At 37.2% G+C, this 20375-nt stretch overlaps 1 protein-coding gene across 1 annotated transcript in view; it reads right to left on the bottom strand.

Annotated features, from left to right (window-relative positions):
- Positions 1-5701: 5701 nt before the first annotated feature.
- The window catches only part of CWF19L2 (CWF19 like cell cycle control factor 2), a 147061-nt gene continuing 132387 nt past the window's right edge, over positions 5702-20375 (bottom strand). The window contains exons 15-18 of the mRNA XM_041772214.1: positions 15539-15694; positions 13182-13262; positions 8298-8399; positions 5702-6402 (exon numbers count right to left, since the gene is read on the bottom strand). Coding sequence (XP_041628148.1) covers positions 6259-6402; positions 8298-8399; positions 13182-13262; positions 15539-15694 — 483 coding nt within the window. The 3' untranslated portion in view covers positions 5702-6258. The remainder of the gene's footprint in view (positions 6403-8297; positions 8400-13181; positions 13263-15538; positions 15695-20375) is intronic.

Genomic DNA, 20375 nt, shown 5'->3' with positions numbered 1-20375 from the left:
ACTTGGGGAATATAAAAATTAGTGAAAGGGAATAAAGGGAAAGGAGAGAAAATGAGTGGGAAATATCAGAAAGGGAGACAGAACATGAGAGACTCCTAACTCTGGGAAACGAACAAGGGGTGGTGGAAAGGGAGGTGGGTTGGGGATGGGAGTGACTGGGTTACAGGCACTGAGAGGGGCACTTGATGGGATGAGCACTGGGTGTTATGCTATATGTTGGCAAAAAAAAAAAAAGTTATCTGTTATGTTTTGTTTTTGTTTTCCCATGTTTGTCTTCATTTCTGAACTCTAAGCCTTCCTGGGTGTTGACAGCTCTCATTTAAAATATTTTTGTCTTCACTCACTTCATTTCTGATAGTTTTACACTTCTAATATATACCATTTTTTTCTTCACACATTCTACCATTTTCTTAGTTTTTAAACCCATTTTGAACTCCTGAGTTACAGTGTTCATAAGTTTAGGGACTTGTCTGTCTGTGGACTCTCATTGGCTGTAGGAATATTATTTGGCTCCTAATCTCTCTCATCTTATAAAAAACTTTGCATAGTATTTAACTGAGATAATATTCTGTCACTTACTGTTCTGGATGAAGAAAGTTTGCCTCTACTTTCAAAGGGAAGGAATAAGCCAGAGTAGCTTTTTTTTTTTTTTTTTAAACTCCACAGTCATCATCAGATGCCACTATATTCATCCACAATTGGATTCTGTTTCCAATTTCTGCTACTCTTTTCAGACTAAGCTGTCATGCTTTGTGGTAAGCACTTTTTGGCAATGTAGGGGTTCTTTTGTGCCTTGGGTTCTTAAAAGCCCACTTGTTTTCCTTCCACTTCCTTTTGTACAGATGCTGATAATATGCAGGTACTACTAATGATGGTAGTTTGTCCCTAACTTATTATAATTGGGGTTACGGGAATATTCTGTTTTGAAGACAGTTTCTGTAGGTCTTTGGTTTTGCATTCTAGTTGCTTTGTGGCTATTTATAGCATTTAGTGAGGTTCAAAAACTGTATCACTGTCACTACCATCATTCCCAAGCTATTTTTTTTTATTTTTATTTATTTATGATAGTCACACACACACACACACAGAGAGAGAGAGAGAGAGAGAGAGAGAGAGAGAGAGAGAGAGAGGCAGAGACACAGGCAGAGGGAGAAGCAGGCTCCATGCACCAGGAGCCCAACGTGGGATTCGATCCCAGGTGTCCAGGATCGCGCCCTGGGCCAAAGGCAGGCGCCAAACCGCTGCGCCACCCAGGGATCCCCCCAAGCTATTTTTTTTAAAAGACTTATTTATTTATGATAGACAGAGCGAGAGAGAGAGAGAGAGAGAGAGGCAGAGACACAGGAGGAGGGAGAAGCAAGCTCCATGCCGGGAGCCCAATGTAGGACTTGATCCTGGGACTCTGGGATCACGCCCTGGGCCAAAGGCAGGCGCTAAACCATTGAGCCACCCAGGGATCCCGTCCCAAGCTATTTTTGAACTGTCACCCATCTAACAAGAGTCCTGAGAAAAATGTGAGAGTAAAACATGGATAAAATGAATTAGTTGACTTAAGAAAACTGTCCTACTTACATCTGGCTTATTGACTGTATTATAATATCCAGGAAGAAATCTAACATTTCTTTGGAAGAACAAGTGCCTTTATCATAAATAGTAAAGTACGCTATGAATTGTCTGTTTAATCAAATTCAATCATGGGGATGTCATTAATAACTAATTCATAGTCCTCCTTTTGCATTACCTTTTTAATTTCCAGCAAAAATGACCACAAAGAAAACACAAACAGGGGTTCTGATATGTTCTTCCTTGAAAAAGAAACAAAAATTAGCAAAGAAATCACTAAAAATTCAAAAGGGTTTCACATAACAAAAACAAAAATTTCAGATTCTGGTGTTTGAAAAATGAGTAACATGTCTTTTTCACTATCTCTAAACTGTAACATGTTCCAGCAAAATCCTACCTGATCTAGAGCAGCAGCCTACTGGCTTATGTGCTATCCAGCCAACACTGAGGTGATGTCACTCTAATTTCTCATTTCTCCCTTTTACAATATGTGTTTAAAAGGTTTTCAAAAAGATACCTAATAGTTCCATTTGAAAAAAGTTCTCCCTTTTTACACCCATTTAAATGACTTTTCACATACTACTTCGTGTTCCCATTTTAAACATAACACTACATTAATAGTGTTAATAATAGGTAAAAGATTGTTTTCACAGCTGTCGTTTTAATGACGGTATTTATTTTACTGAGTTCTTTACGAAGTACTAAGTAGCTGTTACAACCGGCAACCCAATGGCCAAATTGGAATTATTAAAGTGACATCACACAAATAAACGAACTGGTGTCATATATGATCTCTATTATCTTACAAGTTACAACAATAATTCATGTTCAAAGCGGAGAATATAAACAAACAAACTAGAGTTTCACATACCTTCCCATTATATGGGCCACGCAGCTAAAGGACCACAGATAACAAGGACCCTGGGAATTAAATACTCAAGGCTGTACTTGAAAGCAATGGTTACTCCTCTCTTAATGTTATGAAATGCCATATATATAAAATTTAAGCTTAGCTTTAAATTTTTAAATGTATCTTTATTAACAGAGCTAATTTTAAGTAGATTTTTACCATCCAACCAATGCCACATGTCTTAAAGCCTCGTTTAGAAACTCCCAATTTTTAAGGCACCAATTTCTATATTAGCTCAGGAAACATGAGTTGCTGCATGAAAAATATAAAATTTATGACTCTAGGGGATGCCTGGGTGGTTCAGTTGGTTAAACATCCAACCTTGATTTGGCTCAGGTCATGATCCCAGGGTTGTGGGATGGAGCCCCACGTCAGGCTCTGTACTCATCAGGGAGTCTGCTTAAGGATTCTTAAGGATTCTGTCTCTCAAAGGAAAAAAAAAAAAAAAAAAAAAAGGATTCTGTCTCTCTCCTCCTGTGCCCCACCTCCCCCCACACATGTGCTCACTTTCTCTCTCAAGTAAATATTTTTTAAAAAGTACTAAAATTTATTACTCTATCCTTTTAGATAGTTTATTCATTGCTCTTATAAAGTCCAAAATAGGTGTTACTAATGGGTTGGCAATATTCCTACAAGAGGTGCTGCAGGGGCCTAGGGTTGCTCCTGTTTAATGCTGAAAGCCCCAATTCACAATACATAAATGATTTATGAATATTTATGTACCAAATAACACTGTAACCGTCATTATGAAGCAGACCTCTAAGTATGAGCAAGATGAAAAGAAACATCCTGGCAACTCTGTTTACACACTATGGCAAAACAGAAGTAAACGGATGAAGTATAAATGAATTGGAACAAGGTGTGCAAAGTACAAAGAAACTAAATAATGTTCACATGAAAGAAAGAAATTTCTATAAATTGCTTCTTGAGAAACGACGAAAATCTGAATATCCAAAACTCAAAAACAAAATGATTAAAAAAAAAAACTGGAATTAAGGAGATCACTTAGCTATAAAAACAAGAACAAGCAGGGGGAAAAAAAAGAACAAATAAAATCACTACAGAATCAATCTATAAATTAGATACAGCAGGAAACAGAACAGGCAAGCCTGAAAAACTTTATGCCCGTTTACAGAGGGGACACCAAACATGAATTTGGATCAACTCAAAGGAACGCAGAACACTAAAAACAGCAAATATTGAAACAAACAGAAGAACTTTTCTCTCATTAAAAATACTTTAAAATAGAATTAGACATTTAAAGCAAAAGTGTTAGAAGGTATTCTGTGGATTATGACAGATACATTAGTAATATGTGCTATTATTGTCATTTGTTTTTACAGAGGCTATAAACCACACACTACTTGTTTAAACAGTAAAATATCTTTAATATGAGCATTGTTCTGGATAAAGTAAGTTACTGAGAAACAGCTTGATCTTTTTGCCTCTTGCATTTAAGATTCGTCAAGGCTAGAGCAGTGCTAAGGCTTAAGATATGATCCCTCTACATCACACACTACCATTTTGGGGACTCACACATCCTGGCCAGCTTTGAAACCTCCTGTTCTTGCTGGTGGGACATGTGACCACTAAGCCTCTCAGGTACATAAATCTCTCCACACATGCACGTGATGCCCTCTCCTAACCTGTCCTGCTGTCCTGGGCATCCCAAACTCATGGCTCTATTTCCTCAACACAGCATGTTCAGTAAGCTCTGCCTGGACTCCCACATCTGGTACCATCAGATGAGATCTCTCTCAGAGCAACAAGACAGGGCAATTGCAGAGTTTATCTCTCTTCTTTCTGGTCTTTTTGGGATCATTATACTCTCGTTCCTGATAGCCATATCTTAAAAACCACCATTTTATGTATATTTTCTATTTTCTGGTTATCTAAGGCAGGCAAATAATATGGTTACTTTGTCTTGGCTGGAAGATCAGTCTTCAGCTATTCGTGAAAAAGAAAGGCTGACTCTGCATTGAACCAAGAGTACACAGGGCAGAGCAAAAGGCCCCATGGAATCAGCCCCAAGAAGCAAGACCACAGCCCTAATAAGCAACTGGCAACATATCCTTGACCTAATTTTAAAACTAGTGAAACGGTTACTACAAAGTGCCTCAAATTTTCCATCTTTTTCAATGAATGTGCCTATTGCAGTTATTGTATGCTTCTCTTACTATTGTATATGGGGTGTGTGTGTGTAAGGGGTGCAGATAATTTGTCTCTTAAATTCATGCATCTTCAGATTGAAGCACCTGAGGAACCTCATCTCTGAGTCTTAGGAAGATAAGATCCTGAATCTCAAGCCTACGCCTATGCCCTACTGAGATAAGACTTTCTTGGGAGGATTTGAATATATTTTTAATGTGAGAGAAGTGTAAATTTGTGGCCACAGGGTAGACTGTTGGTGGATTAAAGGTGGCCACTGGGGTACCTGGATCGAGTCCTACATCAGGCTCCCCACAGGGAGCCTGCTTCTCCTTCTGCCTATGTCTCTGCCTCTCTCTGTGTGTCTCTCATGAATAAATAAATAAAATCTTAAGAAAAAAAGGTGGTCACCAATTATCTGATACTACTCCCATCAAGAGATGGATTTAAGACCCGTCTTTTGGAATGCAGACAGGCTCTGTGACAACTAAGACAAACAAAACACGGTTGCTGTAAAAACTGGAACAGGAGGAAAATCGGGAGTTCAGTTTGCATATCCTTCTTATCCTATCAAGGCCAACTTGTAATATTAAAAATAGCTATAGAGAGGAGCTACTCTGGAGTATTCACTAGACTGATGTAGGTATTCAACATCTCATGACAAAGTGTCAAGGATCAGCTCCCAAATCCAGTATCTTTGAAAAAGAGTTGCAACAAAAATATCTTCCATATTTAAAAAATAGGCACTCTTACAACATGGTCATATTTTAATAAGTATATGGCTTCCTCTTGACACCAAGTGTGAAAAAAAAGGAAAAACGAAGTGCAGATTAAGTACAGAGCAACAGAATGTGCTCTGGACATTTAGAATATTCTTGTTACTTAAGATTTTGTAATAGTACAACCCCAAAACGATGATCTGGCTTAGGTTATAACTTTCAAAACTCAAACAACTGTAAATTGTGTTATTTGGAATAATTATGTTTAAATATATATGCTGCCAAAGTGAGCATGGAACAATTACTTGTAAAATTCCCCAAATTCAAAGACACTATTTAAAAATCCAGAAATAAAAACAAATCATGAACACATTATGCTTTATTTCTTTATTAATCTTAGAACATTCTTTTTCCTTTAATAAAAAAGATATACATACTAATGGCAGAAAATTAAGAGCCCCTCTATAAAATGCTTTGAAAAGAAATTGCAATTATTACTGAAAATGCCAATTCAGTTTAAAATATTCAAGAGACGCCAGTCAATAATCTTCACAACCTTGAAGCAGACTCGCCTCCCTCTGAACCAATGATCCGCTATACCTCCCAGATAATCTGTCAGAAAAGTCTTTCCACATCTTACACTGAACAGTTCAGAACACCAAGATGTAGGCATGGAACAGGAATGTAAACAGGGTACCCCTGTTTCTTCCCAGAAGGGAAGAAACATTTCCCAGTTACTACAATGAAGTCCACAGGACAAGGTAGGGCAGGAAACATGATCCACTGATGCTTGGTGTCAGATACCCAGAGCAGTATCTTCTCTCCCTCTGGCTTGAGGGTCAGCTGGTTAGTTAGATACAATGGAAATAAAACTGAAAGGAATCTGAAGAAGAAATTTTTAAAAATGAATGATATGACTCAACATTTTTTATTTTTGGTGAAGTCGAATGGTTTCCACCACTGAGCAAACTGCAGTGCTTTCTTCCTCTGATCCTCAAAGCTTTCTCGGATCCCTTTCCTCCAGAGTCTTGGCTCTATATCCAGCATCCCACCAATGATTTCCTTTTAAAGAATGAGAAGAAGAAAAAAAAAAAAAAAAACACACAGACACATGTCTGAAACGGAATGAAACTATTTCTGTTTATTTTGCTACTAAATATAAAATTTAGTAGTTCTCTCTAAGGATGTTCAAATTTTACATAAATATTAGTTTGAAAAATGTTATTTTCCAGCATGGAGGATCCTCAAAAAGTTAAAAATAGAACTACCTTACAATCTAGCAATTGTACTACTAGGTGTTTACCCAATGGATAAAAAAATACATATTCAAAGGGGTACATGCACCCCTATGTTTATAGCAGCATTATCAACAATGGCCAAATTATAGAAGCAACCCCAAGGGTCCATCAGCTTGATGAATGGATAAAGAAGATGTGGACTATATATACAATGGAATATTACTCAGCCATAAAAAGTATGAAATCTTGCCATTTGCAATGACATGGATGGAACAAGAGAGTATAATGCTAAGCTAAATAAGTCAGCCAGAGAAGACAAATATAAGATTTCAATGATATGTGGAATTTAAGAAACAAGATAAACGAACATAGGGAAAAAAAGAGAGGGAAACCAAGAAACAGACTCTGAACTACAGAGAACACACTACTGGTCACTAGAGGGGAGGTGGGGGGGATGGGGGAAACAGGTGATGGGGATGAAGGAGTGCACCTGTTGGGATAAGCACTGGGTGTTGTATGGAATTGATAAATTCTACGCCGAAACTAATTTTGCTCCATATGTTAACTAGCTGGAATTTAAATAAAAACATGGGGGAAAAATCTTGTTTTCTATTAGTTCTAACTATGCAAACCCTGTAATTCTAGGTGTGCTAGTTGTGTTTCCTGTCATGCAACTTGTTCATTTTGTTGCTTGTTTTAGTACCTCTCCCCATGAGGAGAGGGTCCTTCTGAGTTGTTCTGGTGAAGGCTAAGGAGAAAAAGTTAACCAACATGTAGCAATTATGAACTTTGTTATTGGACTGCAATCCAAGCAGAGGTTCCTGTTCTACTACTTGGTATATTTATACTCCTATTTCTTCTATTATTAGCTGGAGATCTTTTTTCAGGAAACAAATCATATTTTAATACTAAGACAAAGAATTAAAAGTTATAAATCACCTTCATTTAAAAGTCATATTCCAAAGCCCCATAAGAAATGGATTTTGATTAGTCTGCTTATTATTCTACATTATTTCCCTCATGATTCTCTTCCTGTGCTGTTAGCTACAGAAATTAATGCAATTTATGCTTGTCAGTATCCACGTACACAAGGATATGGCAGAGACGTGCAATGCTTAGAGGGTGACAGGAAAACACCATGTCCGGCAGTCTATAGACCTGCCTGGCATGAAGCGATACAGTCACATATGCTTCCTGGACTGTATGGTGCTTCATTATAAACGAAGGGTCTGCACATGAACGAAGGCATGTGCACCCTTGGTTCTGTCACTGTGACTGAGTTACATAACCTGTCTGGAGGTCAGGGTCTTCATCTGTGAAACGAAAGAACATCTACAAAACAGAGTGCTCACAACAAAACCTGGCTCACTGTCAGCTCATTCTGGGTGTCAACAACAGAACCTGGCTCACTGTCAGCTCACTCTGGGTGTCAACATGTGTCACCCTGTTCAACACAAGGCGTGCTGACTCCACGGGAAAACAAGTATCGGCACTCTTGACAGGGTCAGTATATGTTTGGTTGCAAAGTGACATTCCTGACTGTTATGAATATTCTGGGATACTTTTATTAATAGTTCCTAGCTTCTTCCTCTAAAAATTGTGTGGAACCGTACTAACCAACTTCACTCTATATTGTGCCCAGAGTTTTTATTTCTCTTTGAAAGACAAGTGTTAACCAAATTGCTAAACTCCAGAATTTTATTAAACTTGTGAGCATACCTTTCCAAAGTAATGAGGGAATTTGTGTTGATCTTCAATGACATGGGCAAACCCTCCTTGGAGGCCAAAATCCACAGAGAAGTAAGGTAATCCTCTGGGTACCTAAATAAATGGATAAATCACACATGAACACAGCCTAGAATCACAGAGTTCTGCTGAATCCCTTCTCCTGCTCTATGACATGACAGTAATAAGCACCCCTTCAAGACAAAAGTATATAATAAATTTCCAATCTTAGAAATACCTAGGCAATGGCCTAACTTTCAAAGTAAAACATTCATTTGGTAGCCTTTCAGCCAGACAACTCTTTATAACATCCAGCAATTATAATAAAAACCAGTATTTTCCTGTTTGTGGGGAAAACAGGAAGAAGGTACTATTTTTTTTTAAATATAACAGTAATTTTCCTGAGACTACACAGAGACTAAGGATATGGATTCACATATTTCCCTCACCAAGCAGAATAGGGAGAGGCCTACCCATATACATAGAGCTTTGTTTATAATCTGAGATTTTACTACTATCTATTTACTTATCAAAGATGAACCAAACCCAGTCAATCACAATTTTTATTAATGGGTGAGATGGGTATAGCAGTATTTAGTTTACCAACCTTATTTCAAAGTTTCTCCAGGATTACCTATTATCTATTCATCTCTCCTTTCTATATACACACACATAATCTCTCTCTCTCTCTCATACATATACACACACACACACACACACACACGTAGTCTGAATTCTATCTTAACTGGAAAAGTCCATAGTTTCTGGCTTCATCAATTAAGTAGATCTTGTATCCTTGCAAGTTTTCCCTCTAAGCCTGAATTCTGTCACCACAAATTACTCAGGTGGATCCTGATCCCCTCGTATAGTCAGCAGTTCCTCATTTTGGCACTGAATCACATGTCTATGTAATTATATGTATTTTATATTGTGTCCTTGAGAAGGCATGACTTGGGAGGAGATAGTATGGTACGATGGAAAGATTGGTCATCATAAAATAATAAAAAGTAGTATAAATTAAGCCTTATTAAAGAGCTGTTCATGTTATAGGAAAAGCACAAGAAAAAAATCAGTTAACAAAATAGTACATAACATAAAATACAAGGTTTTGTGCCTTTGTATTTTTTTATATTTTTGCATTTTAAAAATATGATAAACATGTATGACCTAGACAATAGGCAAAAATGAAGTCAAGAGACAGATATGGCCTCTCCCACAGCTCTGATTCTTACACCTGTGTAACCAAGTTATTTAACATCTCTGAGTCTCATGAGGATGAGGAGGAGCCACGAGGTTCACTGTGAGGATGAAGGAGGTGACTGCACATCAAGTATTTAGCTCAGTGCTGGGCACAGAGCAGGTTCTTCCAATACTACTATCTTTTCTGTCTTCCAAACAATAGTGCTTTGTGCAAACATGGTGGTCAAAGGAAAAAGGATGGAAGGCTCCATGAGAATATTTCCACTATCTAAAGCAGATCATCACAAAAATATTTCTGCTGTTTTTTTTTAAAGATTCATTTATTTATTCATGAGAGACTCAGAGAGGCAGAGACATAAGCAGAGGGAGAAGGAGGCTTTTTGCACGAATCCTGATGCAGGACTCAATCCCAGGACCACTGAGCCACCTAGGTGATCCAATATTTCTGCTATCTGAAGCAGATCATCACATGCAAATCACGAATGTGGATGGTTAAAACAATGTTCCAGAACTACATCACCAGTGGACAGTGCTTCCAAGGAGAGAGAACATGAGGAAGCAATTTGGGATGACCGTGCCTCTGCCCTCTGTTCCTATATTACTGTATTCTGCAGAATAATGGCCCTAAAATATGTCAATGTTCTAATCCTACATTTGTCATGAATATATTACCTCATATGGCAGAGGGACTTCACAGATGGGATTAGTTTATGGTTACTGAAATGAGGAGGAGGTGTCCTGGGTTACCCATGTGGGCCCAATGCAATCATAAGAGTTAGTGTTAGGGAAGACTGGGAGATCCTACATCACTCGATTTGAAGATGAAGGATGAGCCACAAGCCAGGGAATGCATGCAGCTTCTAGAGGCTGGAAAAAGGGAAGGGCACGAATTCTTCCCATGGCTTCCAGAAGGAATGCAGGCCTGCTAACCACCTGAGTTCAGTCCAACAAAACCTATTTCACATTGGGTTAGTTGAAATTAAACTTAAAATCATAGTATTTTAAGTTTGGGAAGAGGGACACCTGAGTGGCTCAGCATTGAGCGTTTGCCTTTAGCTCAGGACATGATCCTAGAGTTCCAGGATTAAGTCCCACATTGGGCTCCCTGCATGGAGCCTGCTTCTCCCTCTGCTTGTGTCTCTGCCTCTCTCTCTCTCTCTCTCTCTGTCTCTCATGAATAAATAAATAAAATCTTAAAAAAAAAAAGTTTGGGAAGAATTCATATGAAATCTCAATAAAATTGCCTTGGGAAAAATGAACACTTCTCTTGACAAGTCAGTTAATAACATGCACTTGCTCTGCAGTGAACATAAAGGTCTATTTCCCTCGTGTATTTCTATGAACTTCACACAAACTTCATACAAGCAAAGAAATCAAGATTCAGAAAGGAAACAAACAGGCATAAAAAGAAAAGGTTATACTCATCACAGAAGAATATAAGTCAACAAAGAATCAGAATGAATTATCAGTATGTAAATCTCTCCTAGAAGCCAAGGATCTACTTGAAAAAAAAAAATCACCCAATCATGAAGCAGGTAAAACATTTTATGAAACTACCAGGGGCATAGAGTTTTAAAAAATAAGTATAATGAGGTTCTTCCAGAATAAACATAACATCAAAATAAGTCAAGATTGTTCACTTTGTGCTCAGAAACACTTTTTATCATTTTTAAAAGGTAGTGGAAAGCTTGTTAACCTAAAAAGTAACCTCCTCTGGAATTATTCCTAATATTCAAGTTCTCTTCACAAGTTCATCCATATGATTATTGAATCCTAAAGCTGAGAGGTCATCTGGCTCATTCCCTGTCTGCTGTGACTCTCAGATACTATGTGATGACTTAGAAAAGGCAACTGTTGGCATCTTTGCAATACTTCAAAGTAGAATATTCAACTACCATTCCTACAAAGATGTTTCTTATTTTTTATATTGGTTAAAATAGTAAAACTTTCTAGATATTTAACTCAAATACTGTGCATGTTTTACAAAACAAACTTAGAATAGGTACAAGGTGGTTTACCAGTAAGAAAACTGCATATACAGGGTAGCAAATGGAGAATAATACATTCTTTTACAATGTCTATTATGAAATATTTTCAAACGCCATTAAAATCATGCTATAAAAGAATATTTAATGGCACTGAAGATCATGATATGAGAAGTGAAAAACTCAGCCACAACAGGTGTGCATACATTAGATGCCTTTTTGTACAGGCTCACAGAGGACAGAAATAAAGAGGACATTTGGAGAGGGGTTTGGGTTTTGTTTTTAATTTTTAAATACATCTTTTGGCCCAATTCACCAGCAAGTAAAGAGAAGAAGACTGTAGATAATGTTTTATCTTTCAATTAAAACTACCATCAGTAATGCAATGGAATTTCAATCTTTTGACTAAGATACAATAAATGTAATGAGAAATCCTACCAGTCACTTGTATCAGGAGTTTGCCTTTCCAAAAGAAGAAACAGAAGAAAAATTATCTGATGCCATTTACTACAAGTGTCAACAAATTAAAAAAAAAAAAAGTTATAAAAGTTTTAATTTAAATAAAATATTTTGGACTTTATAGATTACATAGTCTCTCTGTTGTAACTCTCAGCTCTGCCCTCATGGCATGAAAGCTTCCAAAACCAACACATAACAGACTGGTGTAGCTGTGTTACAATATGACACCATTTACACACACGGCAGCAGAATATAAGATTTAGCATAGGCTGGAGTGTCCAACCCCTGCACCTAGACTGAGCCCTCCAGAGTCCATGGTCTTCTCTGTTCTGTTCTACGGTGTGTAAGAGTGCCTGGTAAATAGCTGTCACTCAACAAGTAGTTGTATGATAAACAACTTTTTGAATAGAAGAACAAAAAGGAATCCATAGTTCTATTCTCTCTCTATTCAATTTGTATTTCTAGAAAAGAGGGAGGTCATTGCAGAAGTACTCAACTCATGTGCAGCATATTTAAGAGATGATCTGCAAATCAAGACTGGGCAGCATGGTTAGGAAAGTCCAACAGGGGATCCCTGGGTGGCGGAGCGGTTTGGCGCCTGCCTTTGGCCCAGGGCGCGATCCTGGAGACCCGGGATCGAATCCCACGTCAGGCTCCCGGTGCCTGGAGCCTGCTTCTCCCTCTGCCTATGTCTCTGCCTTGTCTCTGCCACTCTCTCTCTGTATGACTATCATAAATATATAATAAAAAAAAAAATTAAAAAAAAAAAAAAAAAAAAAAGAAAGTCCAACAAAAAATGATAAGGCCATCATCTAACTCAACCACTGTTTTAAAGGAACCTAAAAGGGAATCTTTGTATAAGGAAAAAAAAAAAAAAAAAAAAGAGGTTCAAAACCAAATAGACTCTAGGAAAATGTTTCTCTCATTACAATTCAAGTAACAAGAAGGGCCCTCTCATTACCTGTCCCACAGAGGCTGAGAAGCCCATTACAGGAGCTCCTGTGGCAGAGTGGAGTGCTATCATAGCCATTATAGGCACTGCAATGGCACAGGGCCAGAAGGTCAGGAATACACATTCAAATAAACATTTGAACAAATGAATATTTGCTAGACCAAGGAGGATGAAAATAACTTCTTATTCAGAGAATTACTTCACCTTTGGACACTCAGCCAAATGGTCTCTCTCAAACAAGATGAAGATCCTAAATACCAGGGAGGAAAAAGAGATACTTACAGACTTTCTGATATCTTTTGAAGAGAGATCGATCAATTTCTTGTTCATAGACCATTCTTCATCAGATTCCATTATGGCTTTCTAAGAAATAGCCATTTATTAATGAAAAAATAGTTCATAAGCAAATACAAAGAGATAGTATAAAAATAAAGTAATACAGTGAATTAATCACAGGATATATTACACATGGTAATTCTTATTCTGAATGGATTAAGCTTTAATTTCTGTTATTTAAAACTGGACCTTCTTGATTTTTTTAAAGTCCTATCTTTAGCCAAGATAAGATTATTTCACTCATTCTTAATTTTTATACTAACTTTAGCCCAACTTTACATAATAAACACAATCCTTAGTAAGTCTAAGCAACTTAATATTGAACATAAGTTTGTAAACAAACATTCACAACTTCCTTATCTCATTCATAAAAATCTGCTCAAATAAACTTATTTAGTTTTACCGTCCTTTTCCAAATATTGAAAGTAATTTATAAGCTCTCTGGCAATCAAGCACTTGGACCATCTCTGGCCCTATAACAAAGAAGTAAAAATGCAGGAGGAAAAAATACATAGAAATGGCATCATAAGACTTTCTAGGCTAAGCAACAGAACTAGTATTTATGGTAAAGAAATATTTAATAGAAAATCCAGGATCATGAGTATAAAATACTCTCATTTTTGTACAGTTATCATTATTAATGAAACAAATTTTAAACATACAATTAACATTCTAATAAGCACAATTTAAAAACATCAGATATACTGTTGTTCCATATTTAAAGGGCCTGGATTGCTTGTGTTGACACTATACTGTAGCACATTTAATATAAAACTGAAGCCAAATCAAATAAATGCATCTTTAATGATCATGAAAAAGGTTTAATGTAAAAATGTGACACACTATCCTGTTGAGTGATGACATTTCTGTTGCCCACTGTGAGCAAACAGTGGCTGCCCCATGTTGCATCCTATTACCTCAAGGCTGACAGTCACAGTAATCAAAGATCCTCCTGAGGAAGTACCAACATACACACACAAAATTAAAGTATAATAACATCTTTCCCACCTGATTCTGTTTGACATGGAATCAGCATGGGTTGGGGGATTATCCGGCTCCTTCTTCTACTTCAACAGTATAATTCTTAAAAATCACAGTCAATTGTTTTTAAAAATCTGTACAAAGAGGGGTGCCTGGGGGGCTCTGTCGGTTAAGCATCTGACTTTTGACCTCAGCTCAGGTCTTGATCTCAGGGTCATGAGTTCAAGCACCATACTGGGCTCCGTGCTGGGTGTGAAACCTATTTTAAAAAAAAGTATTGGGGCACCTGGGTGGTTCAGTCACTTCGGTGGCCAACTCTTGATTTTGGTTCAGGTCACAATTTCAGGGTCCTGGGATTAAGCCCCTCATTGGGCTCCCTTGCTCAGTGGGAAGTCGGCTTGAGGATTCTTTCCCCCTCTCCTTCTGCCCTCTTTCTCTCTCAAGCATGCTCACACTCTTTCTGTCTCTCTCTCTCTAAAATAAATAATAAATCTTTAAAAAAAATCTCTACAGAGGCAATAGATTTTCACCACCTCATTAACCTTAACAGGTCTTACAATCCTTCTTATTGGGATGTACAGTCCACATTGATAAACCTGACTATCCTATGTTGTCTAAATGTTGCACTGAAAAGTGTTCCTGTTTGTTCCTTCACAAAACATGACCTCCTCTGATCACTGACATGTTACTGATTCATAGGTGGCTCTACATGGAAGCATTTATAGTAATCTGTAAGTTAAACTGCACCCAGCTCAATATCAAGCCATGCTATTCAGTAAAAGCTGTCTGAATATTACAATGACACTTAACTGATTAAACACTCTAGTAATTATATGTCCAAAATGTATGTCAAGGTTAGACACTGGTTTCTTCTTACAAACAGCATGATGAGGTATGAAATACTAAGAGAGCAGTAACTTATTTTAACAATTGTAATTTATACTATTTGTATGTAACCATAGTAAGCTCTTGTGAATTTCAGTAAGTTTTTTTTAGAATTATAATTATAATTTCGACTTGAAAGTACTTCAAGGTAAAAACCTGATTTTTCATTTGAGAAATGAGAAATTAAAATAGAAATTTTAAATGACCATTTGACAGTTTATTCATACTTATAAATAAGCATGCTTTTTAAAGATCAAACTCCCAAATTTTCCTCTACAGAAATGTGTAATACAGTGGAATTTTTTTGTGCTTTACTTCATTTCTTTAAAGTCTGACATAAGCATATATAGAGAAAAAAATACAAGAAAAAAGATAATCATATTCATAAAACAGCACCATAATGAAAAGATATGCATACAAAGACTATCCCCAAATACCTTAAAATAGATGGGAGCCATGTCACCCACTTCCTTCGGGAGAGGGATGCACTCATAAACCATGTGACACTGCCTCTTCATGCCCATGTATGTTTCTAAAAAGATGCAGTCCAATCCTTTAACTTCAAACATCTTTACCAATGATTTTCTGAACATCTGAAGAAAGGAAAATGGTTTGGTAAATAAAGCACTCAGAAAAAATATAAAATGTAAAAACAATAAAAGGTAAAGTAAATTCCTTTAAAATAAAAAAATAAGTAGTAAACATTTAAATTCTCTACTGTTACCTTATAGTTACTTTACTTTCTAAACCTACTACATTATTTCACATACTTAAGCAACATTTTTTTTAAACTGAAACTACTCCGCACAGTTTTATATATATAGTGGAAATGGTTCCAAATAAACTAAAATAACAAAAGGAAGAGATAAAATCAAACTCAAGTAGTAAAATATGCAGAACTGACAGTAAAATCAGAGGAGAACAAAAACCTCCTGGAAGGCAGGCATCGAATTCCCTCGAGGCTGCTTACCTATGCTCACAGCGTCCTTGTCCACTGGTTCCCTTCACTTGTAACCCTGCATATTCAACTGGTCCCCTATTTTCACCTACAATCGTGTCCTAACAAGCGTATGAAAGTCAAACACACTGAAGTTGAAAAGAGAGTGTTTTCTCTTCCCAAAGAACTCAACATAATTGCACTGAAGTTGAAAAGAGAGTGTTTTCTCTTCCCAAAGAACTCAACATAATTATGAAACCCCTACTTTTTAATATTTTCTACTTATTTATTTATTTCACACTCCCAGGCCTGAGGGACAGTGGTTTGTGGAGGGTGTTTGGACAGAGCTCAGACATGCAGTCCAGGAAGACCACATGTATTCACAGGACAGCCCTTAGAGTAAAGGATGAAGCTAGGAAGGGGAGCAGGCTGGAGCCTGGCAGCCAGAAGCCGACTCCCCACCACCACCAAGGTGTCTAAGAATTCTAAATTCAAACCTGGCCTCGTAGAGTGTCATATAGTTATAAAGTACTAGTAGTATATTTGCCTAAATAGGAGGAAGAAACTTTTTTTATTTAGATTTGTCAGATGATTTATAACTTTTTAAAATTTTAATTAAAATTTTAAATTATGACTGTAGATGAAGAAAATACAGAGATCTCATGTACATTTAATCCTGGTTCCCCAAACATCTTACAAAACCACAGTACAGCATCACAACCAGAATATTAACAAGGATACAGTTGAGATACATAGCAACTCCAACACTGTTAAAGATCCCTCTGCCCGCTTAAGCCACATTCACTCTCATCACATCAGCAACCATAAGTGTGTTCTCCATTTCTTTAATCCTAGCATTTCCAGAATGTTCTATCAACGGAATCACAATCTTTTGAGGTTGCTGTTCTTCACTCAGCATAACTCCCTGGAGATTCGGGGCACCTGGGTGGATCAGTGGGTTAAACATCTGCCTTCGGCTCAGGTCATGATCTCAGGGTCCTGGGATGGAGCCCTACTTGGGCTCCCTGCTCAGCGGGGTGTCTGCTTCTCCCTCTCCCTCTGCTCCTCCCCCTGCTCTCTCTCTCTCTTTCTCAAATAAATAAATAAAATCTTTAAAAAAGAAAAAAAAAACCTGGAGATTCAATCAGGTTGTTGTTGAGACACTGCCTAGGGACACCACGGGAGGCACCCGTGCAGGCTTCCCAATCAGCCTCTATTGACACCCAATAGAGGGAGAGGCTACTTACTACTGCTATGTAGGGGATGGGAACTCTGAGATCCCATCAGGTCTCTGATAATCACTTTTACTGATCACTCATTGCTTTTCTGTTTTGTATTCATTTTATAAAATAGGAGTAAGTAGGAAAAAAAAAGAAATCAAGTAATTGTAATCTGACATAAACTAGAGAGATATCTAATAAGCAATGGATACAGGATTTGCTTTTCATTTCTGGCCATGGCTATAAGGAATTTCAACACAGCCTCCCTACTTTAGATGCTCAATTTGTTGTTAAACTCAAAGTCTTGGCTAATAGCCTACAGGGCTGCAGACTTTCCACCTACACTCTCATTATAAGGAGACTGTGAGGTAAATCATTAGAGATGACTAAAGATGATTGTTTCCCTTTTAAAAATTCTCTGACTTTGGTATTATATAAAATCAAATTAATGGAGACAGTATGCACACAAATGAGGTTAAATTATGATTAAAAATAACAAAATATAAGCAAGCTATGGCATAGATATCTACCTGGTAAAACTGATCATTCAAATCTTACAGTTAGTTGCCAAAGCCCTATTGTGATTTCTGCGGATAAAAACCCCTCCCTCCAAAAAAGCTGTTTTCATTAAATTGTTTCACTTTCCTCTTCTTGAGCAAACAAAGGAAACTAAATTTCCCAGCCTCTCTAGGATTTAGGTGGGGACATATTTAATTCTGGGCAACAGAATGCATATCAAAAGGACAGTGTCACTTGTATGACAAGTGGCTTATGTGTCACTTGAAACTGTTAAGGGGTACTGTGCCTTTTTGTACTCATTTTCTTTCATCCAAGGGGCTGAAAGAGAAGGATTCCACCACAGGAGAGCCTTTGCATAGAAGGAGCCTGGATACCTGATTTAACGACTAGAGGCAATCTGTCTTGGAGAAATGCCCAACCCACACTAGAATATGACATAAGAAATTAACTTCTGGAGCACCTGGAGGACCTAGTCTGTTGAGCATCTGCCTTTGGCTCAGGTCATGATCCCAGGGTCGTGGGATGGAGCCCCGCTTCGGGGCCTCATATCTCAGGTTTCTGCTGGGTGGGTGAAGAAGAATGCTTTCTCCTTCTGCCCCTCAACCCTGTGCTTGCTTTCTCTCTCTCCCAAATAAATAAATAAATCTTAAAAAAAAAAAAAAAAGAAATTAACTCTTGCTGTTTTAGAGCACTGTGAGTCAGGCTTTGTCTGCAACAGCAGTGAAGAATAAAATGGGTGATCCACAAACAGTTAACCGCCTTCTTCCCTCTACTTAATTGTATGTCATGACAGTTACCTTCATAGGCCTAGTAACAGATGCACAAAAAAATTAAAACACAAAACCAAATGGGAAAATATAACCATTTTTATAAGTTTTTTTAGACTGTCTCTAGTTTGTTAACTGTTACTATGTTTCTGAATTGTTATTTATTATGAATATTTTCAATTAATTGTAATTAATTTCATTACCTACTTCTGTGGTAAGATAATCTTATATGCTAGAAAAAGGAAAATTACTACTAGAGAGGAACTACATATTTGAAAACTAAGTTTTCTGAAGAAGGTAGAAGGTAGATAAAAAGTAGTAGCAGCAATAACAATGTAAATTCAGCTAATCTAAACATATCTCATAAACCTCCTTACTTCGTGTTTGCTCACAGCCCTTTCCTGGCTTAACTGTTTAGATGCTCGTTCTAGATACTCCCTGGACAATGGTGAAGAAGACAGACTCCAGATGTCATGAATCATAAATGAAAACTCAAAAACCTAAATTAGTAGTAATGCAAAAGTAGTTCAATATTATATATATAAACGTCATACTAATAGTTTTGAGGAGGACACACACATACATTGAACAACCTCTCCTCTCTGTGTATAAAAGCCTTTAATTTAAAAATATGAGTTTAAGGACATAATTTGAGGTTATTCACTCCAATAAATCAGGATTTCCCTGAAGCTCGGTATAACACATACACTATATGTATTTAAATAATATTCATTCTTTAGGTTATATGACAACTAAACACTGAAGAAAGTTTTTTAGTTCATTATTACAAGATACCAAAACTATTTAATGCTTCAGAGAGATATAGATACCCAGTGTTACGGGGATGCCATTCCCTATTTAGCTAACACATCTGGACTAAAATAACTTACAATATATTTAAGTAAATGATACTACAGAGTGTTGCAATTTTTCATTTGTATAAAGTCACATTATAACAATCCGGGTAAATATAAGAACAAAATTTTGAAATGAAAATTATTTTACTGGAAGGTATCAAACCTATTTAGGATTGATTATATAATATTAATACTATAATTTATTCAAGTTTTCCAAACAGAACATGTGTAAAGATAAAGTTATTCAAAGATAAATGTTATGAGACAGAATACAACATACATACTTAACTCTATACTCTCCATGGAGTGACCACTCAAAAATAATATTAAAGTAATTTTTAAAACAGTCCAAACCTATGAGAATAAGGAGAATGAGAGAAGACTTGTAATACATGACTTGAACACTAGAAAGATGGTTCACGCCTGAGTGGTGTGGAGGAGGAGATTAGTGAAGGTGCAGCAAAAAGCAACTGGCGCAGACGAAAACTCCTGGAAAAAAGCAATTAACACGCCGAGACCCTCCTGGACTCTGGCAGAACACTCCAGGATCATTCTTTGGAGAAGGTAAATAATAAGGGTGTGAGGCTGTGAAAACCAGACACCACTAAGGCCAGAGTCTGAAAACAGGGCTATTACAGAAAATGGTATGCAAGGCTTCTGCCACCCCAGGCTTCTTCCTCAACTCCGCTGCCAGAACACTCGCAGGCTGTCTTAGAGGCACTTGGTGAGAAAGCAGTCTCTGAGAGCCTGATCACCACACAAGAAAGACCTGCCAGTACAACGCTGGAGGTTTCCCAGTGAGATGGCCCCCTCATAGCACTGGGCAGTGAAGCCCATGGCAGATAACGACCTCGCCCCCACACCATGAATCTGGATGCTTGCTTACAAAATGGACCTATGATGTCTGACTATAACATAAGCTCAAACATATCTGTCACACTGATAAGGGGACCTAAGTTTCACTATATATTTAA

The sequence above is a fragment of the Vulpes lagopus genome, chromosome 10 (genome assembly GCF_018345385.1).
Source record: "Vulpes lagopus strain Blue_001 chromosome 10, ASM1834538v1, whole genome shotgun sequence".
In the NCBI taxonomy this organism is placed as follows: domain Eukaryota; kingdom Metazoa; phylum Chordata; class Mammalia; order Carnivora; family Canidae; genus Vulpes; species Vulpes lagopus.
The sequence above is the reverse complement of the archived record's forward strand: the minus strand, read 5'-3'. Positions and strand labels throughout refer to the sequence as shown.